Genomic DNA, 27,829 nt, shown 5'->3' on the forward strand with positions numbered 1-27,829 from the left:
CCTGTCCTCACTGCCAGCCGCTGCGAGCGGCTACCAGCGGGAGCTGCAGCGATGGCATTTCTCAGGAGTGCAGCGGGCAGCAGCTTGCTCTGAAGTGAGGGAGAGCGCAGCGCTTTCACCTGGAGAGCTGCTTGTGGGGAGCTCCCATCCAAGCGGTGTAAGTGCCTTTGCCTTGCGCCTGTGTGCGGTGTAGACTCCTGCGGCACCTGCATGGGCTGCGTGCTTTCCCTTCAGAGGTGGATGGGTGTCTCTGTGGATGTGCGGGCATGTGTGATGTTTCAATGTTCCCGTCACGGATACGCGTGGGTAGCTATTCCTCGGATTGTTTGCTGGATCCCTGGTGAAAGAAATGCATCTGTTTTTCTGCGTTTTCAGCCAAAATGGGGGTCACCTTGAGAAACTGGAGCACTGGCTCCAGCGTCAGAGGTTTCCCTGGGTTTGGTGCAGGCTGCCTCCGACTGAGCTGCTTTGTGACTTCAGGAAGAACAATAAATTGTGCTTTTACAGTGCATTTTATTTGATGCTCTTTATCTGTTTATTTTCATGACCTCTGAGGAGGCAGCGGTAGGATTGTTAGTGATAACTTCTTGCAAGGAATATAAATGAATTTCCGTGGAGAAAGCACTGCTTCAGGGTATTTTGCAATACTTTAATTTTTCCAAAACTACAGGACGCTTGGGGAGCAACTAATTTGAAAAGCAGGGCTGTGTCATCATTTAAGCTGTTTAACTCCTTGAGAGCTGGACTGTTTTAGTGTGGGAAATGTGTGAAATTAGCTGGCATGGTTTGGATATGTTGTTGCCATTTCAATTTAAAATAATGGATATAAAATATGTAGGCTGGAAGAGGGGTTTTTATGGGTGATAAAGTTCACTCAAATATCAAAGTGCAGGGTTTTTTTTTTTTTGTGGGAACTATTAAGGAATGACAAACTAAAACGATCTATAAAATTTTCCACTAAGATAATTTTATAGTTGTGCTTGTTTTTCATCAACTTTTATGTACAGTTGTGCCATTTGTTTTTAGCTGTGGATCTGGAACTTGCACGGTTTCTAACTGATGCTTTCTAGACTCTCTTTTTCTTTTCCTGAGACAATGTGTTTCTTTTACAGGGAAGGCTAGGCACTTCCCAGCTTGGCTGTTCCAGTAGTTCTGGAATCAAAAGTTTAGTGGGTCACCTGAATCGTAGTGTGCCATAATCGCGACCTTCCCACCTGTTCTTATTCATTGAATTTTGGATGAGGAGTCTTTTCTTGGTGTGGTATTTGTTGGAGAGAGGGGGAAATAGAGACAAAGGCAGAAAGTTCAGGGCTTTTAAAAAAAAATAAATTAAAATATAATTAAAAACTATGTATTCCTATCCAACCACCAAACCCTGCATAGAGGAGGGTTAAGGAGGGGAACCTGGACATGCGGATGTGATTACTCTTCTGACTGTAGATGGCTTTCATAACTTGCTGGAAAGACTTGGGGTTTCTCTTCTAGCTTCGCTGCTGGTTTGGCTCATACCTGGTGGTTGGTCTCACTAGGCAGGTAGATGTTACCTTCCCAGGATGGGTACTACACAGTACTTTGAAGCTATAGAAGTGAGGGTTTTCTCTTGTGTGGTGAATCTTGCTTTGGGCTTTTGTAGCAGTTTTCAGTACAGGCTGACTTGAATGCCAACTGAACTTGGCGTGAGAGAAGAAAGCAGTGTAGAAAGCTGGTTTATTTGGGAAGCCTTATACTGTCGTGTGCATTATTTACTGTTGTGTCGAGACTTAAAGGACAAAACCAGTCTCCTCTTTTCTGTTCTTCTGAGCAGTAGTGAGAGTGTTTGGTCCTGTTGGTGTCAATAAATAAATAAGCAACCGTGAATAACAGACACTTGAGCTTTAGCTGTAACTATGACAACCGTGTCCGTGACAACTTAAGTACAATCATAGAGTTTCCAATTACATCCTGTTCTACACAAAGCCGTTAAGGTTATTAGCGGCATAAACAGCAAAAAACAACTGTCAGCTTGTCAAGTGTTTGCTGGCAAAATTCATTTTGGCGGTAGATACCTGTTTCCATTTGCAGATCGCTGTCGCTTGGTTTGTTGTCAGTGTTACTTGGTGAGAAATTCTTCGATGAGCCCTGCTCTCCAAGGACAAATTCAACATTCCTTGGTGAGAGTCACTCCGTGCTGACTTTTTCAGCTGCTGCCTGTTGTTGTGGGGCACTTATAACCACCTTTGCTTTTGAAGTGTGAGGCTGTGGCCTTTGGTTGATCAAGTTGGGAGAGGAGCAACTTGTTTCTCTTTTCTGCACCTTCTCCTGAGGGTGGTGCAGGTACTGTTCTTCCTCAAGTCAAGGGTTTTGGTTCTGTTTATACAGATGCGAGGTGGAAAGCAACAGGACTTTCCTATTCCTGTGAAGATTTGATATAGCCTTAGTCTAGCTATCACTAGAAATTCTCGGTGTTACACTAGCAAACCTCTCTTGCAAATGCTGTTGTGAGCAAATTCAAGTTTTTTTCAGAAATGTACCTTTGAAAAAAACCTGTTGAACTGAAAGGACCTGTTGTGCTTCATTGTGTGCACTCAGGCTTTCATAACTCCGTAGTCTATATTGAACTCTTAACTCTGCTCCTGGGACTCAGTGAATTGCAGTTAAATACATCAGCAGGCGAATTTATTTACTTACCATGTTGTTTACTACGTTTAAGTGGCTAAAGCAGTAAGATGGGCTTTCTAATGTCACCCTGCACCTTGTCAATAACAACTGGTTAAGTCATTTTCCTGCTTTGATCTATTAGATGTGGGCATTCCCCATCTCCTCAAGGGAGGGTATTGCAGGGTACTTAATGATTGCAGTGCATCTTCAAACAGCGAGTGCTGCATCTTTTTATGTTGGTACTGAGTTGCCATTTGGTTGCTCTGTTCTTACTTGAATCCAGGCTAAAGAAGGACATAGTTGTGTTTAATGGATGACAGACTCGATTGCCTTCCACCTCACCCATATTTCTTTGTGAAATTGCAGGGCTATTCCAGACTCTAGGATCTCCGTGAGCTGTTTCTAGACGTAAAATACTCAAGCTGCATCACCAAAGTTGTGAAAGATGCTTGTTCACCAACACTGCAAACCAGGAAACTTGCCCTTCCTTAACAAACGCCCTTGGATTTTCATTATTTTTTGAGACAGGGCCCTTCAACTCTTATTTTCTAGGCCCCAGACAAAGAATGCCATCTGTCAGAAGTAGATTGAAACAATGGAAAATTAGTACCAAGGGGTTTTCAGGAGTTTATGGGGTGCAGAATGTGTGGGTTTTTTCGTTCTAACTTGTCATGCCGTTGCAGAATAACAGATGATAGGGCTTGGGTAGCACCAATGAGACCTGAAAGCTTGTCCCTGTTCATCACCTGAAAGCTGCAGTCCCATCCAGCTCTGGTTTGGGCAGCCTTCCTGTCTTTTCAGGACTGCTTATCTCATCTCTGACTTGCCATACAGAAGTCACTGCTTATACAACAGGGTCTGTAACTCCCTGTTAGTGCCCATGTCCTGGCCCCATTGTCCAAACTCTTTCCAGCTTCCTCTGATGTATTCCAGTCTGATTCTCTTTCAGAAGAGCTGTGTGAAGAGCCCTCAGGTGCAGGCATTGAAGGATTGTGGAGATTAGAAAAGGAGAAAAAACAACTCATGGAAGATAAACAACACAAACCACTGGACTTCTAACACTTTGCCACATTTTGGGTCTTTGTTACAGTATACTTGCTGTCCTGTGAAACCAAGGAAATTAACTTTTAATTCCAAAGGGAAATCAACCTTACAGTGTTTTCCTGCTTCCAGCACATCTTCCTGAGTGCTGCTAGGCTTTTCAATGTTGTTCTTTTGGTTTAGGCACAGGAGCCATAGCTGACCTGGTCTCTCAGTTTGCAGTTTCTTCCAGTGTTAAGGAACAGATGGAGAAAATGCAGTGTCTAAGCGTGCTGACCTGTGAACTGGAGAGCCTGCTCACCTCCTTGCGAACCATCCACCCCAGCTCACCTCCAGGATGCCAGGGCAGGCCGGGCTGTGGAGGGGGAGGCTTTGCTCTGCAGCGTAGCGCTGGTGCTGCCAGTGGCTCCTGGCAGCAAGGGGAAGCGGGCACCCACCGTCTGGGGGATGGCGGAGCTTCAGGACTGCTGCAGATCCAGTGCCACTCACAAAGCCAATAAGCCTCGTGCTTCTTCCACACTGAGGTGGAGCCAAGCACGCACGACTGAGACAGTTTGAGATGTTTTGAATTTCACAACAGTTAACGCATAGCGTGATATCCTCACTGCTTTGCGCCGTAGAAAAGTCCAGTGAAGGAAAACAGAAAAGAAGGAATTAATTTGCCTTTACCTCCCTGCTGCCTTGCCCCCCAAGTACATATCCTGAACACTTGTGGAGTAATTGCAGTGTGCAGCTTGTGCTGCTGTTTCTAAACCACTTAATTGTTCTGGTTAAATGGGTTTGGAGCAGCTGAGGGACAGATGAATGTGCCCCTGTGAATTCAAAACAGGCTTCTGTGCCTTTGCCAGGAGTTGCAAGAAAGAGATGCAAATCTGCAGTGCTGACTTATCCTCCATGTCTTGCAGTGTCTCTGTTTCACCTCTTACCTTTGCCTCTATCCCGAGGATGCTTTCAGAGGCAGGATTTTGCAAGCTGCAGTCTGAGACACACCTGTCATCTGCTTTAGCTTCTCCAATAGCAAGCAAGGATGTTACACGAACTCCTAGTTTGTATATTTTTGCTCTTCCATCTGCATCAAGCACCCCTGAATGCTGGGGTCGCTCTCTATTTTTTTTATTTTTTCAGGGGTTCTCCCTAAGCATAATCTTATTAGCTCTCAGAAACAATGTGTCTTTATATGTGCACCGCAGGCCACTGCTGCTGAATAGCTCTTGTCGTTCCTATTAAGTAATTTTGCCTGTCAGAAATAATCACTCAGCACAGAATTTTAAGAGCTGCTGTTTAAAAAAATACATCCAATTTCACTTTGCATGCATTTTAAAAATCCACATATCCTTGTTTCATGTGCTCAGTAAACTATACTGAGCTTCCTCTTTGAAAATAATTGCTCGTACTAAAAGAATGTGACTGTCACTTAAACAGTATTTGCCAACACATGGGTTTACATAATGCAAAATTAAATGCACAAATATTGCAAATACATCTGTAAAAATATCTGCAATATCAAGGTATTGAACATTCACTCCAGAACAGCTGGTTTGTACCGACCGCTGTAACAACAGCCTTTGCTGCCTCAGCCAGTTGCCATTAGAGGAAAAATATTTAAGAGAAGACTTTTATGAATCTCTTTTCATGGCAGTCTTACTTCTTTAATCCAGACATTGTCCTTCACATCCCCTTCGCGGTCTGATATCTGAAATTGGTGGATATATTTTTTTCCGAGATTTTAAGGAACCAGAAACTACGCAGTTGCACCAAAACAGCCATGGTGATGGAGCGTGGCTTTGCTGCGATTTTGACATGTGCATGACAGCCAGTTCCTGCTGGCTTGCAAACTATGCTGCTGCTGCTTGCTGTGCTACAACAAGCTAAGCCAGTGGGGACTGATGAAGAGATGGATTATGGAGGCAAAATTCCATTGGTTATTATGATAACCAAATAATGTGCTTAGGCAAATATTCCAAGCTCATCAGCTGATCTCCTGTGAGAATTTGTGTGCATGATGGAGATGGAAAATAAGTTGATTTTAGTTATGCTCAAATACAATATTACATGATTTATTCTGACTCTGGACTATAAAATTATAAAACTTTTTATATAGCAGCTGTCAAGTTAAATTAGGGCTAAGCTACTTTATTTTAAAACCTCTTGCAATAATTTTTTTTTATGAGCATTTCAAAAAGCCAATACCTTTTCCAAATGTACTTTTGAACCTTTTATGGATGTTGTATTTTATCCGTTGAAGCACTCAAAATACACAGTAAATATAAGTAAAAGGTAAAATAACCTTCTGGGAGCAACGTTGTAGGGGTGGTTTGCCTAAGGGAGGAGGAGTAGGTTCCTCTGCAGGGAAACCTGAGCACTAGTGGGTATGACCATGTTGCGTGACTGGAAGGTTTGTTTGATTTGTATGTGATGAGGCAGCTTGTTGTTGGGCGAAGGTAAATCAGTCGGGTTGCAGGAAGACACCCATGGGAGATGACTGAAGGGGACTAGAACGACAGGGCGAGCCTCGGTGGGTTGTTCTAGCCTGCTGCCATACGTGCGTTTGCACTGCCCTGAGGGCTGGTTCCTGCACAGCAGTGTTCACGTTAGCTTTTGACAGGCTCCTAGAGACTTTTTAAAAAGGAATGCTTTGCAGAGCAAAATTAAGGAGGGAGCTATAGATTGCAGAAGTACAGACCAGATAAATAGCTCTGAGTGGAGGACATCAGTCAGGGTGGTTAATGTTTGTAAGAGATGCTGGGCTGATTCACTCTTTAACAACTTTGTCCCACAGTGGTAGTTAGACTTAGACTTGTGTTTGGTTTTCGCTAGAGGATGGTCATGAGATAACAAATGTATGGCAGTGGGATATTTCTTTACACATTGATTCTGCAAAATTTAGCATAACTAAGAAAGAAGCCGAGAGTGCAAAATTAATGAATGGAAGTAATCTTGTCTTATAAGTGAAGTTACTCTTTTCTGAAAAACATTAACTAGTTCCCTCTACATTTCTGACCCAAGACCTTAGGAAGCTAATCGAGCTTTTCCAGTGTGCGCACAAATGTTGTGCAACTGTGTGCTCACCTTTGCAGATTTCAAAACACCTTGAATTTTAAATTTAACTCAGAGTAAACTAAGTAAAACCAAGTGCTATTGTCTGGGAAGACACAGGGGGTTTCCTTTGTACCCGAGTATTAATAGGTCCGTGAGACAATGCATCTCCATAGGCAAGGAGCTTTATGTTTTCCATTTTGTCAGTTTTGAAAAAGCTCGCGTGTGAAGGAAAGCAAGTGGTATCTTGGCTTAAAGAAAATACAGAAATTAAATTTCTGATGTATTAGTGCTGGATAAGAGATGTTATACTTCCTATCATGGCAGCAATAACTCAGCTGCTTCCCTCCATGTAGCCATCAACATCTGTTTGCATAATTTATCGATGGCATAGAAATGATATAAGCAGTGAGCTGTGATCTCTTTCTGTTGGAGGTTCAGTTCCATTCTTGAGGTGTAGATGTTAAATAGAGTTCTTCTCAGGAGGTTTACGGGTAAGAGAGACATTACAATTGGACTGCAAGCCTCGGTCCCTTGCTGCTGGGTGGTCTACAGCCCACCAGGGTTGGAGGGACAACCAGTGAGTTGAAAAATGCCAGCTTAATCTCTGTACAGGCAACAAAAGCCTCCACTGTCCCTCCTAGAACATGGGGTATCACACTTCAAACTGTAAAGTTTGACTTTAACCTGTATTCTGGGTAATAATTCAATGACCTGTTTTATCTGTTTATGACTTCAAGCCATGCTTTCTGCACAGGTGATCCTGAGTTAAAAAGGAATCATATTATCGTTCATACTACTTGACTTTACATGTTCGTTTATATTTAACTAGGTAGAATCACAGAACAGCTGAGGTTGGGAGGGATCTCTAGAGGTTGTCTGGTCAAACTCTGTGCTCAAGCAGTGTCACCTAAAGTGGGCTGCTCAGGACCGTGTCCAGTGGGTTTTGAATACCTCCAAGCGTGTGGCTCCACACCTTCTCTGAACGACCTGTCCAGAGCTTTCCTGTGTTCCGATGAAGCTTACCCTGTTGCAGTGTGTGCCCATCGCCTCTTATCCGGCCACTGGACTCCACTGAGAAGACCGTGGCCCCTTCTTTACTCCCTCCCGTCAGGTATTTGTAACCTGAGCCTTCTTCAGGCTGAACAATCCTGGCTCTCACAATCTCTCTTCATAGAGATGTGATTAATTGGTAGAAACTGGTTTTTCCAGGGGATTGATTTTTCTTTTATTTCCTAATTCTTGTCCTGCTCTCTTTTTATATTAGATGAAGTTTTTCTCATAAACTTAGGTCAAAGTGAAATAACAGATTGGCTTGAGAAACTGACTGACTGGAAACAATTCTTTTGAAGTTCAACGTAGTCCACATCCGTAGAGAAAGTAGAGAAAAGCAAGGGAAAATAGATAATGATCTTTACCCCCTGGCCCCGCTAAAGCTGGGAGGTACAGATTTAGCCTAGAAGTCTGCTCAATCCTGAGACTACTCAGAACGTCAACAGTAATCCATCAGAGTGTGCTTTCAGTTTCTTTAGATTGAAATTAGTGAAAGGGGAAATTGAAATTAATGGCACAGTAATAGTAGCTGCATCCACAGGGACACGAATAAGTGTTTGATTTTCTTCTTTTTTTTCACAGAACATCAGGCAGAAAGAAATTTCTCAAGATTGGGTGTTTTTGAGTGAAGAAAAGATAAAATGGCGTCAATGTTGCTTAGTCGACAGCTGACCTGTTGCCTGCAGCAGAACTCCAGGCTGCTCGTACTTGGTAAGTGGGGTTTTTTTATGTTTTCTTGGCTTGTATTTGGTAAGCGGTCACTTGATGTTGGTGGAGAAAATTCTGACGAGAACTTTGCTGGGGTTTCTCTAGTGGTATTGAATGCTTTAAAACTTGAATACTACAATGTTCTGCATCTTAAATACTGCAGTTGTAGTCCAGGAGTGACCAATAAAGGTGCTGTGTTTTTTTTGTTGTGTTGTTTGGGGATTATTTTTTCTTTATTCTGCAAACAAGAACTTATTTAGTTATCAATATGTGCTGTGAGCGAGCTACCTGAAACAAAGCTCTTCAGACCTGTGGAACTCCACTCTTACAGAGCTACTTCTTGATGCTATGTTGTGCAGAGAAGAAACAACCATCCATCAAAACCAGCCTTTTTTGTCTTTATGCTCTGTGATGTGACCCTGCCTGTCTTCCTTTGTGGGGACGTTTTATGTGGTGGATGTGAAGAGGTGTCCCACGCTGGGGATGTGTATTCCTACCTGCAGTTAGCTCTACTGTGAAATAAAAACCTACCACACAGCATCAAACTACTTTCTCCTGAGTGCATAACGACAAGTTCTTGCTTGGCCCTTGCTTGTAGTTTAGTACGTGCATATGCATAATTAAGCCTGCAATCTCTGTGTAATAGATATAGAAATTAAATTTCTAGTAGGTTTGTTGGACAAAGCAGTGTACAAATGTAAGATCTAGCATGCATTTCAGGAGCTCCTACACTGAATACAGTATGCCTGAGTGGCTGTTTCTGTGACTGTGTAAATGCTAATATTCCTTCTCTCCTCCTGCCCTTCTTCTGCGGTGCCGCTGCGCTCCTTCTGCCCCTGCAGGCAAACACAGAACCCTTCCGTTTACTCAGAAACTGAACTATGATTGATTTCCTTTTAAATGGTACAGTTTGGGGAGCAACTGACCTTTGGCTAAAGAACACAAAGTCTGGTCTTGTAACTATTGGAAAAGTATTAGGTCAGTGTTTCAGCACGGGATGTGCTGCTATTTATGGGAGTGACGCACTGGTTGTCTGTGCTGTGTAAGAGCCGTGATCGTTTGGTCGATAGTGGACAATGGAAAGTGCTTGCAGAAACCAGGCCTTCGTTAATTGTCCCTCCTTTGAGCTAATCTGTCATCTCAGTATCACTTAATGCTCCCTGTTCCTCCCAGTGTCTTGCACACTTCGATGCTGCTTTTGAACCACAAAGACAAATATATTGCAGTTGTGCAGGGGACTTGAGGTCACTGGAGGGCAGATGTGCTAACGCAGTCTTCCTTTCTCACTGTTGCAGTGAGGGAGTGTGTCTTCAGTAAGAAAGGAAAGCAACTCTGGGCCCCGTTAATCCATCCTTGCTTTCAGGAAACTTCTAAGTGGGGAAGCCTGCTGAAACATTGAAGCAAAAAGAGAGAGCCTTGGCTGTAGGTTGTATAACAGATCTTGTGGCCTTGGGGACTGAATGCTTTGTGTATGTGTGTCCAGTGATTAGGAAGGATGGAGCAAGGGGAGAACCCATCGCAGAAGGAGCTGCATCCTTGCCGTTCTGTAGCCTGGGACTTTCCTGGCAGACAGATTGGGCAGGAGGCTCTGATGCTTATACCAAAAATCAGAGCTTCAGGCCATTTTCCTGGGCAGCCCCAGCTAAGGCTGCAGTGCTCTGTGCTGGCTTTTAGGGAAATGCTGAGGATGACGTCCAGGAGCTGTTTGCTCCAGAGTGCTCTTCTCCAAGATATTTTTAAGCTTTACAAACTCTAAAAGAGATGTGTACATTACTTCCAGAAAAATCCTGCAGTGCCATTTGGTCTACTAATTTTTTTCTGTGGATACTGAAATGATAGGGTTTGCAAAGCGGGGATGGAGGTGGAGAGGACAAGAGAATAGATTGCCTCTTGGTAAAAGTCTCTGCGTCTGTGGGCTGTCATGTTTCAGTTGTGTGTGTGCATGCGCATTAAGTGCAATAATGCTGCTCAGCTTGAATCTATGATCAATTCATTTACAGAAAGAGGTATTTTTTAGTCCTTGATTATTTCTGATTTCTAAAGCTAACACGGGAGTTAGTGTTGTGCTGACCCTGAGCTTGAAATAAACTGGTTACTGACAAAAAATTGACCTGTGAAATGGAAGGATCATGGCAAGTTTGCATTCACTGCAATAAGGTATTACATGTGCTTTCGGTGTTGTAAAGCATGGGAATAAAGGTTATGAAGCTTCTTATTAATCAAAATATTTCTAAAACTCTTTTCTCTAGTTGTATGTGGAGGGTAGTGTTTAATTCTGATTAAGATAGATTTCAAGCTCTCAAACTTTTAAGGAACAGAGAAGCATCTGAGTGGAGAATCTTTTTTATTTATAATTTTAACTGATCAAAATGCAAAAGCTAAACAAAACATATTGAAGTAACATGCAACTTAAATCTTCCCCAAGAATGTGAAACCAGTAAGTATTTGGAGTCCCTGCACTTTTCTTAAAAATAAGCCTTTAAGCAAGTATGTTTTATTTTCCTTATGTATTTGATCTACTTGATAGTTTGGCCTTGAACATAAAGTTCATTAGAATTTGAAGGATGGCGGAAGGATGACAACAAACTGAGTAGCTGCCCTAATTTTTTTCATGAAGACTCCTGAGTAGTTCTGTCAGTACAGTAACAGCCAGGCATATGCGAGAGACACTGCTGACGTCGGAGGAATGGTGGCATGCCTCCGCTTTATGTCTTGAATTGAGTTCTGTTCATTCTTGTGTGCTTCAAGGTGATCACAACTGATGGTCTGAACGTTACTCTGCTTTTGTGCCAGTTCTGGTCTTGTCAGCTGTGCCACTGTAGCAGGGAAGTTCCACGCTCTGGAGGCAGATGAAGGCACAGTTAGTAGGTAGCTGGTAGGGTGGAATCATAGTTATGGGGACAGACTGGGATTCTGGACATCTAAGTTTAGTTTCCTACTGATTACCCCAAGGGGTGAAATTCGTCTTTGAATCTTGCACGGGAAAGCATGCCAAGAGGTTAGTCTTTTGCCTTACGGTAACATCAGCTTGCATTAGTGCATGCCTTTGCCTCTCTAGGATGCTGACCTGTTCTTAAAGGCCCCCGGCAGTGCAGCTTCTGCAGCCTCCCCGGGCAATCTGCTGTGTTGCTGACCTGGCCTTACCTTTAAAGCTTTCTTCTAATATTTGACCTAAGTTTCAAAAGAGGGAAAATAAAATCAAATCCTTACTATTTGTCCTGCCTTCAAAGGATCTTGAAGCTGGAGTATTTTTATTTTTTTCACTTTGCAGCAGCCTTTTACATATTTGAAACCTATTACCTACCCCAAGACCTCATACTTTTTTTTCCTCAGCTGGTCTAAATACAGTGCCAGTCTCTCCTTGTAGGTCATTTATCTCCTCCAGATTCTCTGCACTTTTATTGCAGTGCCCTAAATGAACTGGCTGTAGTTGAGGCTGTACCTCACCTATCTCTGTTTCCTATCTCTCTACAGAGGATAGGAATGTTTTATCTCACAGGCGTGCTGCAATAAGGTCTGAGAGATGTTTATATTCATTATTGACTTGTCCATTTCACAATTACTAGAAAGAGGCTGGAAAGCCATAAGAAAGATTTACTCTCAGTCCTACTTTTGTCTCCAGTATTAATACTGGGCTTCGGTTCTCAGTTCCTTGAGTGAATGTGAGGCTCTCGATATTCCTGTCTAATTATTCTTGCTCTTTCTGTGCACAAAGGGAGGCTGTGGCATTGCTGGCTGTGTTTTACCACCTGGGAGTTCCTGGTGGCTGCTCATCTGTAGAGGTGTTCTGAACAGCTCTAGTAGCTGTTACTCTGGCCTGTTGTGCTGCAGATGAGGAAGGATGTTGTGACTGGTTCCAGTCCTGTACTCTCCAAAGAGCTGATTTGGGATTATGCTGTAATGGAGAGGGGGGAACTGTCCTTACTCTTGCTTACAGGAGCTCTGACTTCTGTATGGCCTGTTTATTATTGGGCTTTTTCATCCTCTTTGGAGAATACTGTTCTGATAAAATCTCCAGTGCGTATGTGGGAGTACTGAAATAACAGACAATCTCAAGTGGGACAGCTTCTGATCTTACAGCGTAAGCACTCTGTAAATAGCAATCTCAGTTTTCACAATATTATGCAATAGCAATGTTGATTTTCCAAACATCTCTAGCTAGCCTGGCCTTTTGCCATTCCATTTCAAGATCTGTTAGTAACAGATTCTACTTGCAACACCTAAAAGAGGACTTGGGGGAAATCTCAGTCCTCCTACTTCTGGCTGCCAGGGCCTCCACGCTCTAAAAATTCTGTCTGGGAGGTGGTTTGATAGACACTGTGGAATAGAAGCTGCAGGCATACATGGGAGATGGCCTTTCTGCACCTGTACGGGGCAGAAGTGGTGCGGTGCACATCATGTGCCTCCGTGAGGACTGGGCAGCTTTCACTCTGCTCTTCCAGAGCAAAACATTTGAGATACCTGATATGCCATCTTTTATTTCACTTCACTATTTTTTTTTCCTTGTAGTAGTTTTCCTTGGGGTAGTTCCTTCTCTTAATTACACTGATGTAATTTCAGTGCCTCCATGGGGTTTCTCTCAGGTAATGTCCAGCTGTTGTACACTCAGGAACTGTGATTATATGAGTGTTCTTTGTGATCAAACATACTAGAAGTTTAAGCGTTTTCTTTCTAGGCCTGTGTTGAACCTAGCGCTTGTTAGCAGAGATCACTACCTAGCACGGAGACCTGCTAACAGTAGTGCTCTTCATAACTACCAACACCACAAAACATTAGAAGGGTGCACTTGTATTAATTGTGTTGCTATAGCAGTGTGGTGCTTCGGTACTTCGTTAGAATTGTTGAGTGAGGCACCTGGTGAGTGACGAGGGTAGCATAGAAAAGAGAAGCTGGAAAATGAGCTTGTCTGCTGGCAAGTGATGGCATCCTGTGAGATGAAAAGGAAGGATGTGATAATTTGCTGATGTTACTCAAGTGTTTGGAAAGATGATGTGTGTTGCATGGAGCTTCCAGAAGTCTGTAAGAAGCGAGAAAAGCAGAATTTAACTTATTCTACCCACCCTTTTTAAATGGGATGGGTAGAAAATTCTCTGCAAGTCATTCAGGCTATGTGCTCTCTGATAATTAGGTTCATTAATAGTACATAACATTTGGGTTTTGACTTTTGCCATGGTGTGAAGAGATAGCTTTGTTTACTGGGGAAAAGAAGGTGCTCTTCTCACTCATATTGGCTAAATCTAATTTAAGAGCTTCCCTAGAGTTTCTTCAGAAACAGGCATTCTGCTGTAGGCTTTCTCTGTAGCACTTTTAAGATGAGCTGAGCTCATGTTATTTGATCTTGTCCTTAAGTTAAGCTAATACAAAACAAGAAACCACTTTTCTGTTGCAATCTGATCATAGACCTCAACAGAAATTGACTTCGGCCATTGGTTCAAGAGCATCACTTTAGTTAAACATCTAGGTTCTGATTTACCTACAAATTGTAGTGTAACGTAAATGTAAGAATATTAACATAAAGCCTGTGAGGTTGTTTAGGTCAATAATATGGTTTTTGTTGGGCTTCCACCTTTTCTTTGGAAGGTATTCTAAAATATGACAGCCACGCAGCCATAAGGCTGCCTGCACGGGTGAGCTGGAGCAGTACAGGTACATCGGTGTCAACAGTGACAGCATGTCAGTGCATGTGCTGTCACACCATCGGGGACAAAGTCATAATAAACATAAACGCTGTGCAGGTTTGTTGGAGAGTTTCAGCTCCCCCAGTGGGAGAAATGCAGGTCTCAATTGGCCTTTGTGGCATTTTCTGTATTCTAGATCTTTTATTACCAAGGTAATGCTGTTAGTTCACTGAAAGGCCAGCCACCAGGGATTCTGAATTCTTGAAGATACCTTGCTTGGATATAATAAGAATCTCAGTTTTTATCTGTCACATCACTACTGTCTTTTGAAGAGGTGAAGTGCAGCGTTCAGGGCCCAGACCTGACATGCAAACGTCTAAACTCATAAGTATCAAATTGGAGCAGCCCGAGTTTCGAGGTGACTTCAGGGTTTCTAGTGCAGGGTTAGTTGTTATTAAAAAGTTAAACAGGAATAACTTGGGCTAAGATTAAAGTACATTGAGTTCCTTTAAGACAGAAGTGCCAGCCGAGCAGAGCACACTGCAGTTTTGTAGGGGATGGCTCTGGTTCACTGGCTTACTGAAAAGGAGCAGGGATTGTGTAAGCTGCTCCTGAAGCTATGGTTTGAAAGAATAACGTCACACAAGTTTACTAACATTACTAATTTGATAAAAATGTTCTTCAAATCAACACTTTTTCTGGAAAGACCTGCATATTTTACTTTTGCTTGACCAATCTTTGCAGTATATGAAAACCTCTCTGCTAACAGACGCGAGCTGTGCCGGTGTGAATTAGTGCACTGCTCAGCAATGTACTGCTCATTTTTAATCACCCATATGTGTGCTTAGCAAATATCTAGTTCAACATACCCATGCAGAAGAGGCTGTAGCATAAACAACAGCAAAAAATGATGATTATCTACAAAGCAGGCTGACCAGTCGGGGTTTTTTTTTGCTACACAACCTGGCTGGTGGAAGCAACCATCTTGACTTGTGTTAAACAAGTTAGGACAACAGAGGAGACTCCACAACCTCTCTGGGCAGCCTGTTCCAGTGCTTCATCACCCACACAGTAAAGAAAGCTTTTCTTCACGTTCAGATGGAGGTTTCTGTGCTCCAGTTTGTGCCTGTTGCCCCTCATCCTGTCTCTGGACACTATTGAGAAGAGTCTGGCTCCGTCCTTTTGACACCTGCCCCTTAGATATTTATAAGCATTCATAAGATTCCTGTTCAGTCTTCTCTTTTCCAGGCTGAGCTCACTCAGCCTCTCCTCGTAAGCCTCTCCTCTGTCAGTCCCCTCATCATCTCCATGGCCTCTGCTAGCCTCTCTCCAGTAGTTCCTTGTCTTTCTTTAGCTGGCGAGCCCAGAACTGGACACAGGACTCCAGATGGGGCCTCAGTAGGGCAAAGCAGAGGGGGAGGAGAACCTCCTTCAACCTGCTGGCCACGCTCTTCTTGATGTATCCCAAGATACCATTAGCTTTCTTGGCTATGATCATTTGCTGCAATCTTCGTTGGGGGAAGGAGTAGGGTGCACAGAAGGGTTAGTTTGGGCTCTTCCCCTTTTAGACCTAATTGCATGTCTACTAAATCTGCAGCTTTATTGGCTATGAACTGTGTTGCTTTTGATCTTTTATATGCAGAAGATTTTTTTTTCCCAATGGAGCAGTTGTCATGTGGTCCCCGATTTACATGAATGCTAAACAGAATGACACAAAAATGAAGTGGTGTTGCTGTAATGAAACCTATTAATAGCTTTGCAGAAAGGCGCTGACGCATCTCAAATATAACACTTGGAATTAAAGCTGAGGAGAATAATCATCTTTGCAAACTAAGTCTTCCCAAAATGAGCAATGAATTTAAGTGTGCAGTTAGAGATTTCTTTAAAGAGCTGTGATTTTTAGGTGAAGTTTCTCAAAATCAGGCTTTCTTGAGACATCTCACCTTGGACTGACACAAGCTGCGATGAATGTCTCTAATTCTTGTTGGAATTTTTGGCCAAATAGCTATATTGAAAACACTGCCAAGTAGTATCATTGTATGCCTTCTGTTTTCCTTGATAAATATTTTGTTTATTTGCAAACTGTTGTTTCTAACCAAAAAGTGGGTGTAGTACATTTCTGAAGTAAAACTCCGACAATGATGGATAGTTATGGATGGAAGAGTGGAGGAGGGGCTGCACTCCAGTGCTTTTCATCTGCGTGGCTATTGGCCTGCCTGCCCGCGCCTCCCTTTCTGCACCTCTCCCAGACTGGGTTGCGTTGTATCATCTGGCAGTGCTGGCGCAGGGCGGTACTGGTGCATGGCAGCGTCAGATGGTGCTGCTCCACATCTTCCAGGCAGGAGCATGAGGCACTCTGAACTGCAGCTTTATGTTCCACTGAGGAGGAGGAGAGCTAAGGATCTTCATTCCAGGCTATCCAAATTGCACCAACTTAAAAATGCCTATCGCAGACTAAAATAAGTCATGCCCTCATCATTTGGGTGTTGATCAGCTCCAAGTGCAATTCTAAATTAAGCATATTTGATGCTGTCGTGCTGGGTAGAGGCTTGCAAGTGCTCCCTGACTAAAATGTAATTGTTTAGTTTGGTTCAACACTTAACCACAGTGTGCAAAGCAAGCTTATAGCATCTTGTGGGTCACTTTGGTAGAGCTCTTGTGTCTGTACTTCCATGGCTGCAAAAGTACAATTCCCATCTTATCCTGTAGTCCCCTTAATGAAATATACACGTATTTGGAATATATGCTTACCAGAACTGTCTCTGTCATATGAAGTACATCTAGAGCCTGTATTTGAAAACAGTTGCTTCAGAAGTGAAAGCAGAGCCTATTATTCATGAAGCACAGAAGATTTTTGCCTTTGGGTTTCATTAAGATGTCAAATTTATTACAATTCCCCAATAACACGTGGACAAAGAGCAGCAAGGTCAGAGGCAGGACCAGAGGAGAAAATGTCACTGGTTTTGACCCAGATTTCGGAGCTGTACAGCAAAATGCTGGATTCATGTGAGTTTGAATTTATTTTAAACTCAGACGTTTACCTGTCTGAGACAGAAATCTTTCCCAAGTAATGTTCTTTGAGTTGTTGCAGAATATCATAGTGTTATTTTACCTGTGGACTCCCATCAGGTTTTTCAGTTATTACTGACAGCAAACAAAACCAACTCTGCTTAGGAGTGGCTTGCTGAAGGCATAATGGACAGACTCAACAACAGAGCTGGAAAGAGATGAACTCTTAGTGCTCCTGTTCTTTACAGTAGGATTTGCCTCTGATCTGCTAGGATTGCCTTGTCATTTCACTTGAATTTTTTTAAAGCCAACTCACAGGTATTAGTTTTATTTTAACACTTGTCGAAGATGAGATATTTGGTTCACTTCAGAGAGTATTATGTAATTGGTCTCATCTGTCAAGTGTTCCAAGTCAGGTAAGTGTATTTATTCTGAAAGGAGAGCACAGAAAGTATGATCTGTACTTGAGATTTCATTTTTTCTTACAGGACATAGATATATCAGTCAGGCTGCAGCTAAAATTGATGTGGATTTTGATTATGATGGACCTCTAATGAAGACTGAAGTTCCTGGACCACGATCTAGAGTAAGTTCTGAAAGTATAGTAGCTTGTAATTATTTATTTAGCTGTGTTTAACTTGCTAGAAAACAAATTTCATTTTAAACCTTAAATCTGATATGAATAAATATCATTTCACCAGTCTATGCCCACTTTTATCAAGATGCTGAGAATGAAAAGCTCATGAATAAAATGCCGTTCTCTCAGAGAGAGACCTGAATCTTAACTGCCAACTTCCCACATGATGTAATTAATAACAAGAGTATCAGTTTGATGAAACATCAGACTTGGTTATTTGTGCTCCTGCTGAAACAGAAACTTCGTTGCCTTTTTATGATGTGCAATAATGTGTTAGTTTTGAAATAAAACAAGTTTCAATTCGCTGGATATTATTTTACTCTATCCCAGTCAATATTTACGTGTATGTGGTATTTGTTGTAGGGTTAGAGGTTTTATTTCAGAAATAAAGGAGCTGTCTTTCTAGAGCCAATGTGCCAGTATCCCTTCTGTGTCTCTCTGGCTTCTCTTATTTTCTGATTTCTCTCTTGTTTTCTCAGTTCAGTTGATTAATATAGAAGAGGCAGGTTCCTGTTTTGGATTTACACTTAGACTGTATATACAGCCCATGTAGCTCTGCCTGCCACAGTTAATAGTTTTGGCTGTCATATTTGCAAAATACACATGAAAGTTCACGTGGCAAGCAGACTAGCATGGTAAGCACATAGTACTGCAGCTTTTGCATACGACTTTTGTGATAATAGTAAAGAAACATACATTCTTCTTATGTATTTGGTAATTATGTACCTGAGACTCTTTGGTGTTTGTTTTTTTACAGGAATTAATGAAGCAGCTGAACGGAATTCAGGTAATTTGTCAAGTTTTTTCTGTGTGGGGAGTGTTAATACTGTGATTTCAGAATTTGCTTTGAAGTCCTGGTTTGTATGTTTAATTCCATACCAAACAAAAAAGGTGAAACACTGACTCTGGGTTTGCATGCTGAGTATATTATGTATGGTATATATGTGTATTTAAATAAAATCTTTTTATTATATTTTGAGTAGTGCAGAATTATTTTGCTAGGATCAGTGATTTTTCTTTGAGCACTGTATGTGCCTTTTGAGTTATTATGAAGTGACCAGTGAAAACACGGGTATATTTGAACTTAAAAGTACATCAGTCTCAGTGCATAGTGCCTTCCCAAGATGAGCAATGCTCAAAGGCTGTTTAATTTCTGTAGCAAAAGTGCATACTTGCCCTTTTAAGAGTCTCTCTTTATAAAAATAGCTCTACAGTTAATTCCCATGCAATGAATATAATCACAGAATCATAGAATGGTTTGAGTTGAAAAAGACTTTAGAGGTCACCTAGTCCAGGGTGACCACCAGCTTTGACTCAATCAGATTGCTCAGAGCCCCATCCAACCTGAACTTAAACGTTTCCAGGATAGGGTTTCGATCACCTCTCTGGGGCAATGTGTCTTTGTATCTGATCATTAGATATTTTCATCAAATTTTTCTGCATAACTGTTAGTGGCATCTTCCTGTACACTGCCACTTTTTAAATCATTAATTGTTTTTTCCTTTAAGAATGCAGAAGCTGTGCACTTTTTTTGCAACTATGAAGAGAGCCGAGGGAACTACCTAGTAGATGTAGATGGCAATCGCATGCTGGATCTCTACTCTCAGATTTCATCCATCCCAATAGGTAGGAGAGAGTTGTACCAAAACTTTTTGGTACAAGCTGTCATTTTCTTATCTCAGCCTGTACTAGAGAAGCCAGTTGATTAAAAGCTGACATAATGTATGCCTTGCTGTAATCAGGGTACACTTCTTTGCTGTGTATAATGTAGGGGTGGTTTTGAATAGGTGAAGAAACTGCAAATTCTATACTTCGACCTCACTTGAAGCGCTTAGTGGTACCTGGGATCAGCTCTAGTATTAATCTTAAGTTGAACATGGAAGTTCCCCAGTTTTGGTTGTCTTTGCTTGGATTTGTGTACTGTTGCTGTATTAAACATCAGCAAACATAACTTAAATGTTTTAACATTAAAGTATGTGCTTTAGTTAACATTTCAGTCTCAAAAGAACTGTGAAAAGGAGTTGGCTGTGTGGACTCCAGTAGTATGAAACAAGCCTGAACTGTGGTGCTGGGTGAAAGGAAAGGTTGCAGGTCAGTTGGGCTGAGGGATCGAACAATGGGCTTCACCAGTGTTTGGGAAAGGCAGATGATTTTTTTGAAGCGTTTCAAGAAGGAAAAGGAGTGAGGCAGAGATGTAAGCCCCACCTGCAAGGAATACAGGTTTCAGTAGGTGCTCAGCTTGTTTGTTCCTTGTCCAGAGTTCCTCTCAACTGCTTAAAATACATTTCTGTAGAAGCAAAAAGAGCAGAAATGCTAGAGTAATTTAAAAGGTAGATGTTGCGCTATGTATAGAAACAGTGATGACTCAAAATTGTTCCTACAGGCCTCTCGTACCCCAAAACAGAATTTAGTGATGTTCAGGTAATTACCAAATTTTTGGCATTAAAGACCTTGTGACTGCAATGGGTTTTCAGTTTTCCCAATATTTGCAGGCAGTTAATATTTTTTTTCTCTCGTGTAGCACCTCGGTAAATATGTAGTCATTCAAGATCTCTTCCATATTTGTACTTCATTTTCATCAAGCTACTTATCTTTTAAAGGCTGTTCTGGCATAACTATGTCACCGCTACTGTGGAAATAAGAGTGAGAAAAAGGAGCATAATGCTTCTATGCCAATGCTCATCTGACTTTAATGGGATTGAATTTTAGGTTTCTAGAAAAGGAACTGGATTTGGTGTTCAAGACCTCCCATTCTTCACGCAAGAAATGCTGATTTAGAGAAACTAGGGTGTGATCGTGTAGTCAAGAGAAAGTCAGTGCATACTTCAAAACAGTGAATTAAAGTTGTACAGATGCTGAGACTTTCTGATCTTCTAGTGCTTGACGGTGCAAACACTCCTCTTTTAATATAGTTTTTGTGTACAAAATATTTAGGTCTTGGGGGAAAATATTTCCTTAATGGGCAGAAATTCTTAATATATATGTTCATCTATTTATTAATAGCTGAACTTCAGTGTTTACACATCCAAGATACCATATAGCTTTTTCTGACCCTTTTTAGCATAATGGTAAATTAAAGGAGCTGGTGGCTAGTCTTGTGGGTTTTCCCCCATTTTTCTCCTGTTGTCTAAACCACAGTTAATCTTTCCCTCCCAATGATAGTTAGACTTTAATTGAAGCAAATATTGAAGAAATAAAATGCAATCTGGAGTGGGAAAGCTACTTGAAACATATTCTGGCTGCTGACGGGTAGAAAGGGAAATTCTCAGGAATGCAGTTTGCCATCTTCTTGTCACCTACTGCTGCTAATATAATGTAACTTATAAGTGAATTATGTGCTGGACAAAAGATGCTTACGCTGCTTATGCCAGATGCTGAGAGGCTTGCAAACTCCACTTACAGCATAAGTGCAGCACAGGCAGCAAAACTGCAATTCGTTGTAACTTTTGCTTCAGTTGCGAATCTGAGAAGGGCTCAATTTGTACTCTCTGGATACATACATTCCCAGACAGCTCTTCCCAAGCCATGGAAATGAGCTTATAATGCCGAATTCAGTAAGAGTAAATTTCAAACGCGTATGGAATATATTGCCTGCAAGACAGTTAACAGAAACCTTAAACATTTAAATTGAACCTGCAGTCAATTCCAGTTGGTCTAAGAGATCACGTAGTTTCTTCAAACTGTCTGTAATAATGGCTGTGTTAGTTAAAATTGTCTAAAAATCCTGATTGTTCGTGTCTGTAGCCCTGTTAGGTGTACTCATAATGTCATCCGTGAACATAACTGAACAGAGATGATGAACTCTCTTGAGATATGCATGCATGTACTAGCCATGGGGTATGATAGAGCCTTCCGCAGTTTACTTTCTATGGTTGATTGAAGCTGGTGACATAGATATAAGATTCCAGTACCTATAACTGATCCTCAACTAAGCCGTCTAGTTCCTTCTTCATGTGGGGCAATGCTGTCTTGAGCATAAGCTGGGTTTTTTGTCCTAGAGGACACATTCCTCAGTCACGAAGGAGCTGCAGTGCAGTGCTTCATACAGCTTCTGAGATAACGACTCTTTGATATGTAGCAACAAGAAGTAAATGGAAATTTAATATGTACAGGCTGACCTAAATCTGACTGAACACAGAGCATTAATTTATTTTTTCAAGTTGTTCTGAATGACAAGACTGACTATCTGAAGCTGCAGAGGTTGCTAATAATGTCCCTTTTGGTAACAGAGTTAGTTTCCAGACTGGAACACCAAAACAAGATCACAAGATGTTTCCTAGTCGTCTGTACTTATCTCTCTGCAAGTAAATCCAATAAAACCTTTTATGAATCTGTCTGGACTCCCCAAGATTTAATAATCATCTGCTGCACTAGAATATATTTATCAGCAGTGGCTGAGAGGTAATAAGTGCCTGTGCGGAGAGATAAGAACTACAGTATAAAAAACCTCTAGATGAAGATGTTCTGGGCTGCTTCTTGCAGAAAAGAAAACAGTTTTTTACCACATATTTTTTGGGAAGCTGTAGCACAACATACTCCTTTAAACTGTATCTAATCTGCCTAATAGAGTTAGAGACGCCATGGAGCCGAAAGCAAGAGAAGATCCTATCAATGTGTTTACTAGAAGCCATCCTGGAGCAGCAAATGGCACAATCTGTTGTTCAGTGCTGAGAAGGTCTGTGTTTGTTTGGGGAGCTGCAGAGAGGTGTAGTTTGGTATTATTGACAGCCTGCTGCTCAGTTCAGATGGATTCTTTTGGCTTTCTCCGTCTCATTATTTAAGCAGCGTGCAGTTTTGTTCCTTTTGCAGACATCTTGAGCCTGGAGGACATGTACTGTCCTGCCGCACTGATCAAGGCGCGCAGCAAGAGCGATGAAGCAGGTGCCCTTCTCTTAAAGAGCCAGCTCTGGTGCTGCTTGCAGCAATATGTTTGGAATGGATTTGTAAAGCTGCAAAGTTTCGTTGGTCCTGGCAATGAAACGAGTTACTGTCTGTCTGCTGTCTCTGCCTAGAGCTTTTTGACTTTGTCTGCCATACTTATTTAACCATTTGGTTCTTTCTGATGTTAATGAACTTATGAACCCACGTACCAGTTCAGCATCTCTCTGCATGCAGATCTGCTCTTTCAGAAAGAGTCAGGCTTTAAGGATTTTCTTTTATTTCACCAGGGCCTGTTTGAGGATGCACCAGTGGAACAGGTAGTGTGGAGAGGAAGACAGGGCCACTCGGCCTGAAGAGAAGAGAAAGGGAAAGACATTTTACATGGGTGGGAAAGAATAAATTATTATAGAATCACAGAACGGTTTGGGTTGCAAGAGGCCTTAAAACCCATCCAGTTCCACCCCCATGCCATGGGCAGGGACATCCCACTGGATCAGGTTGCTCGTAGTCTCATACAATCTTGCCTTAAACACCTCCAAGGATGGGGCAGCCACAACTGGATGTTCCAGTGCCTCAGAAGCCTTGAATTTGTGTTATACAAGAGAAGATGCAAAGATCTCCGCGTTCTTCATACATCTTGAAACCAGCAATAGAATTACACATTTTTAGAAGTAATACCAGAGTTAATGATTAAGCTTCCTAAGCGATGGCAGCTATTTATAACAGACTTCGGTGAGGTTTGGATAGGCGTACTCTCCAAGCTGCTTTCAGCAGTAGCCACAGCTACAGCTCTCAGTGACACAGCTTTCAACTGTGTCATTCCCTCTAGCCTAACAACAGTTCTCGTGACAGCAGATGCAATGCAGATGTAGCTGTCTGTGTCCCAAATAACCACTTGTATTATCTTCATAATAATTTTAACAGATTCTTCGCAGCATGACATGCTGTTAAAACAATCTGGATATTTCCTTGTTTTGAACTAAAACATTCAAAATGGAATTTATAATTGATTTACTAATGTAGTAGCCTAATGCTCCATTGCGGAGACAGCATAATAAGGGCTATTGTCGTTCAACTAGAATGAGGAGTTCAGAGGCACAGTAAGCTTTTGTAATAGAATTAGAGTGGTCTGACTTCTTAAGCAGTAGAGAAGATGAGGTTTCCAACTGTTTCTATAAGGAAACATAAAAGATGATGTTAATCTCTGGCTTTGGCATTTCATCCATTAGAAATCAGGCTTAAAATGAAAATTTCTTGGCTCCTTTGGTGAAGATTTCTTTTTTACCTGTAAGCAAGCATGTTATCCCATAGAACATCAGTGTGTATAAATTAAGCACCTTTGTTCTGTTAAACCTGAAGCATCCTTAGTACTTTGATGTTTCTGGGTAAAAAGAACAAATTGTGGGATCTTTCTCCAACTCTAAGTTTGTTGAAATAAGGAAAATGGGTAGGAAAAAAAGCTGGTCATGGGAGAAAGTGACAAGTGTGGAATCTCCTTTAATACAAGACAACATTTATCAAACGGGGGTTTTTTTGTGGTGATGCACAGGTGTGTTTATCTGTGACTGAGAAGGAAAGATTTCTGGACGAATGTCTTGGAATAACTAATGGGTCAGTGTAGACAGCCTCTTCCTTTGTGTAGGACTGTTGATGATCATTCCTGCACATCTGCAGTATGCAGGGGCAGGATGTGCGTCTTTGTGCATGCCGGCAGTGTGACGATAAGCGTGATGAATGCCATCTGACTGCGACAGACATCAAGGAACACTGTCAAGCCATTGGCAAAATTCTGCCTGATCCCTGCTGCATCTGCCGTACCGTGTGCTGGTTGCATGCATCAGCAATGTGAACCATCTGAGCACTGCAGGCTGTGCTACTAAGATTATCCTGCACCGTCCAGTTGTATCTGTGGAGGGACAAAAAGCCCGTGTTGATATTTTATTACTGCATTATAATGCACTGAAGTTACAATTGCTAAATGAGCTTTCTTTGGAAAATTGATAAATATGTGGATTTTTGCTTTTTTTTTCCTTTACGGTCAGCTGCCATAGACTAGGAAACTGCATGGAAGAACAGCGTAAAGGGGAGAATATATGTTTCTAAGTGGATTTTACAATAAGGAAAAGTCCCATCAGTTGAAAAGCACAGGGCAGTGTGTTATTGTGCTGGGAATAATCAGTCTGATATTCAAGGAGGGTAAAAATTGCAATGAGACTAGAAGTGCAGCACCAGGTACTGTGAATGGACACAGCTGCATGGGGGGGTTCCCTCTGGGATTCAGAATGTCAAAAGCCATTCCTGAAATGCGTGTGGAGTGGTCAGTGCTCGGAGAGAGCAGATCGGGGTTACTGTGAGCAAGAAAGGTAAGCAGCCTGCTTCAGGCAGGAGAGACTGGAGATGCCAACGCAGCTAAATTTGGAGTAACAGGAACAACGGCTTGTGGGCTGCATTGGCAGAAAGGGATTTCTGCTCTTCATTGAGGAGGAGGAGGAGAGGCTCGCACATTGTACTGTAGGGAAACCAAATGTACCTGGGAAGCCTAACAAGGAGAGCAAGAAGACATTTAATATGATGTCAAGCCCACAATACTTGGTAGAAACTATGATGTTTCAATCAGGCCTTACCAGGCAAAAGATTCATTCATGTTCATTTCTTTTTCTGTGTTCAGTTTTTACCTTTCCTTACCAAAATATGTTTCGCTATTGCCTGACAGCAAATTTGTTTCAGATAATAATATTTTGTAAAAGGGGAAATTTGTGCTACTTTGAAATGTTCTGTTACAAATAGTTAAAACATACCCAGGTTACAGAAACAGTTAAGTGTCAGAATAAGGCTGTTCTCTGACTTACTCTTTATGCTATTTTTTGAAGTCTGATAGAAAGAACTGTTTTCTTTCTGTGTTCTTTTTAATTAGGTTACAGCCATCCCTCTCTGATAAAGCTTCTACAGCAGCCACAGAACGTGGTAAGTGAAGTAAAACATTAATTATTTGAAAGAATCTTCTCCCTCCTTGTGGCGATCTTTCTTATTTTTTCTTAAATTGATAATGAATGCTTGATGAGTCAATGTAAAGTATGGTAGGATTGATTTCTTTGTTTCTCACTACATGAGAAGAGCTTGGGTAGTGTTTAAGAAGGCACCAAAACCTCTGTGAGGCTTTACAAGAAGTAAATATTTGGGTGATGCAAGCACTTGATACATTTGCAGCCAGTTTTGAATCATAGTTCAAGCGTAGTTTTTCCAATTAAACATTTTAGCAATGTTCTTGAGTGAAAATTTTTGAGCCTGAAAGCATGCACTGATGCAGCAGAAAGCAAAGTCTGGTTTAAAAGAAACCCAGACCCCAAACCAACAAGACCCCACCAAAGCTCCTGTTGCCTGCTGACAGTTGCCGATTTGCCCGCTGGAGAAGGGAGGTGAAGAGACTGCAGGCGAGAAGCCTGCAGGGAAGGGAACTGCCTCCCAAGTCCAAAATGAGCAGTGCACCCAGGATCCCTCCCTCCCACACATGAGCGTTGAAGATGTTATTGGTATCCTGCTGTGCTTTCCGAAAGCTGCGCTAATTCAGTGGAAGGGATGCACCAAACGAGTCAGCCTGCGGCGCTGAGGGGCCGGCGTGAGAAAAGGCCAAGGCCAGAAAGCTGTGAAGAGCCAGAACTTGTGCAAACCTGGCTGCAGACAGGAGGGTGTGCTGGGCTGTGACTGTAGGTGAAGTGCCAGCTTTGTTGCAAAAATACTTTTTTGAGTAATAGACACTGAGGTAGGGCCCTTGTTTTAATGTTGACGAGGGGATTGGTGTTTTATTGTCGGGAGTTTTTGTGTGGTTTATTTGTAATGCTCCATGTATCCTTTTTATAGGCAGCTATAAAGAACAGAATGCATCTGTTCATTTGAGACCATAGCAGCTTGATGTCGATGTTCTGTTTTTCTCAGTACTGAGCATCTCATTACCAACAAAAGAAAAATACACTTTTCTGCTTAATGGCCTATGTTGTCTGTTGACTGTGACAGCCCATAATCAAATTCACAACAAATTTATGGTCTCATACCTCTAACTTCATATGAAAATGTAGTTCTAGACTGACATAAGAAGTCAAGTAAGATTTCTTATATGTAATAAACAAAAACTTTATGTTAATCTGTCAGTAATGTCCTTGCTTATTTTTTTTAAGCTTGAGTCTGTTGAAACAAACATTGTTTTGGAAGAAACATGCTTGTACAAGTTACAACGTTCTAGCTCATACTCTGTTTTATTCCATATGATATTTGTTTTTCCCTAAGAATTCTGAGGGCTTGTTCTTATAGGTACAGTGTGACAACTCTCACCTCTTGCTGTCGTCAGCACATCTGAATAAATGAGTCCCTGAGGAAAAACGTCAAAGATTGCTGATAAATGCGGAAGCTTGGGTTGAACTGAAAGTATGAATGTTTTGGGGGAAGCAGTCTGTCTCCTCTGGAGACCCATAAAGACTTAAGTCATGGAAGCTCAGCGTTTAATGTCAACAATGACTTGTTACAACAACAAAAATAGTGAACAAACAAAACAGCAAATAATACTGCTTTGCAGTTAGCAAATTTATTGAGCTTGTCCTTTTAAAATTTAATTTAAAATGAAAAGTAGCACATTGTGAATCAAATAAGATTACCTACAAAGACTAAGAGCAATGCTGAATCTATTTTAATCCATGACACTTAATTTGAATTAATTGCATAAATGTGACAAATTCGTCTCTGTTAGTAGACTGGGAAGAACAGGAGGGTTTTTTCCAGAGCTGCTCTTTACAAGCACCTGTGTGGGCAGCAGGCTCAGCTTTCCCACCAGCTGCTGCTCACCAACACCAGAATTACCCTTCTCAAAGAAGCAAATGCTGATGTGGCCAGTTTATAGGACCAGTGGGACCATTCAAGTCGGAAGGTGCCTCAGGTGGTCTCTTGCACAACCTTCTGCTCAGAGAAGGTTGGCTGGGAGATCAGACCAGGTTGCTCAGGGCTTTATCTGAGGTCTTGCTGACCTCCGAGGAGAGAGACTACACAATCTCTTTGAGCAGCCTGTTCTGTTGCTTCACTGTTGTCTCAGTGAAAAAGCTTCTCCTTATACCATAATCAGTACTTCTCATGTTTTGATTTATGCCCATTTCTTCTCATCTTCCAGCTGAAGAACCTGGATCCTGACTCCATTTTCTGAGTAACCTCCACATAGATATGGGAA

General features: G+C 41.7%; 1 protein-coding gene across 3 annotated transcripts in view; it reads left to right on the forward strand.

Moving 5' to 3' along the window:
• ABAT (4-aminobutyrate aminotransferase) overlaps positions 1-27,829 on the forward strand; it is a 57,868-nt gene that overhangs the window by 17,615 nt on the left and 12,424 nt on the right. The window contains exons 1-6 of one of the 3 annotated variants that reach the window (XM_054080169.1): positions 28-157; positions 8,350-8,478; positions 17,591-17,688; positions 18,497-18,526; positions 19,248-19,365; positions 25,535-25,584. In XM_054080169.1, coding sequence (XP_053936144.1) covers positions 8,409-8,478; positions 17,591-17,688; positions 18,497-18,526; positions 19,248-19,365; positions 25,535-25,584 — 366 coding nt within the window. In that variant the 5' untranslated portion in view covers positions 28-157; positions 8,350-8,408. Of the gene's footprint in view, positions 1-27; positions 158-7,562; positions 7,829-8,349; positions 8,479-17,590; positions 17,689-18,496; positions 18,527-19,247; positions 19,366-25,534; positions 25,585-27,829 lie in introns of those variants that run through there. The other 2 variants (XM_054080167.1, XM_054080168.1) reach the window with 2 other exon arrangements.

The sequence above is a fragment of the Cuculus canorus genome, chromosome 15 (assembly GCF_017976375.1).
Source record: "Cuculus canorus isolate bCucCan1 chromosome 15, bCucCan1.pri, whole genome shotgun sequence".
Classification (NCBI taxonomy): domain Eukaryota; kingdom Metazoa; phylum Chordata; class Aves; order Cuculiformes; family Cuculidae; genus Cuculus; species Cuculus canorus.